Source organism: Corylus avellana, chromosome 11 (genome assembly GCF_965113065.1).
Source record: "Corylus avellana chromosome 11, dhCorAvel1.hap1.2, whole genome shotgun sequence".
Lineage (NCBI taxonomy): Eukaryota > Viridiplantae > Streptophyta > Magnoliopsida > Fagales > Betulaceae > Corylus > Corylus avellana.
Window position 1 is genome coordinate 16,555,174 of NC_142500.1, and position 990 is coordinate 16,556,163.

The 990-nt window shown below is 42.1% G+C and overlaps 1 protein-coding gene across 1 annotated transcript; it reads left to right on the forward strand.

The window, feature by feature from the left end:
• The first annotated feature begins 298 nt into the window (after positions 1-298).
• LOC132166635 (uncharacterized) lies at positions 299-990 on the forward strand. The gene has a single exon (XM_059577483.2). The coding sequence runs from the start codon at positions 323-325 to the stop codon at positions 956-958; it is 636 nt and encodes a 211-aa protein (XP_059433466.2). The 5' UTR covers positions 299-322; the 3' UTR covers positions 959-990.

Here is a 990-nt window from a genome sequence, read left to right on the forward strand (position 1 = left end):
CAGTTCCGATCAGTCAAAGAAGTGAACTACCGGACGGTGAACTTCCACGGGCCGGTGCCGAAACCCTATTTCTTTTTAGTGGGATGGGGCAGGATGTCAACACTTTTGCAACTTGCAAAGTAATCTTAAAGGCTTATTTTAAATTTTTAATTCAACATGATCATCTGCACAATCTTATACGATCCATTTTTATGTTAGTTTAAATGTACAGAGATCTTTATTAGCACTAAAAAGAATCTAGCTTTCCAGCTGGTTTATTCATAAAATATATACAATCTTTATCTTCCTACAATGTATGCAAACTCTATATATATATCCTCACATGCCAACCACTCTAACACACAAAACAAACCCTCAGCCTTTTCACTCTTTTTCACTCTCAATGGGCGCTCCTCATCAGCTTTCTTCTCTTACTTGTAATTTGACAATCATGCAAGCAAAAAACGTGGATTTTAACTCCAGTGGCACACTCTTTGTCAGATACTATCTTTCTGCAGGAAACAACAAAAGAATTCGGCTTAACACCCGAGAAATCTCTTCCAAATCCGATCTCTGTTGGAACGAGTCCTTCTCGTTGGATTGCTTTGGTTCCCAAGACTCCATGGATAGCCTAAAGCAAGAAAACGTGGTTTTCGAGCTCCGGCGGAGGAACAAAGTGCCTGTTCTTGGGAGGATTGGTGGGTCACAACTCTTGGGGAGGGTAGAGATTCCGTGGAAAGAAGTCTGTGAGTCACCGGACATGGAAATGGTGAAGTGGGTCCCGATGGGACACGTGGGTGTCAGCAAGCCGCCTAAGCTGCAAGTGGGGATGAAAGTTCAAGTTCCTGCAATGGAGGAGATGGGGAGAAGGAGAAATGGGAATGTCAAGAAGTGGGATGATGAGTGCTGTGGGTGTAAAGATTTTCATGGGTATAGTTGTGAAGATTATGACATTTTTGCACTTGCGGCTGCTTTTTAGGCCTTTTAGGCATACTTAATTGTTTATGTAAA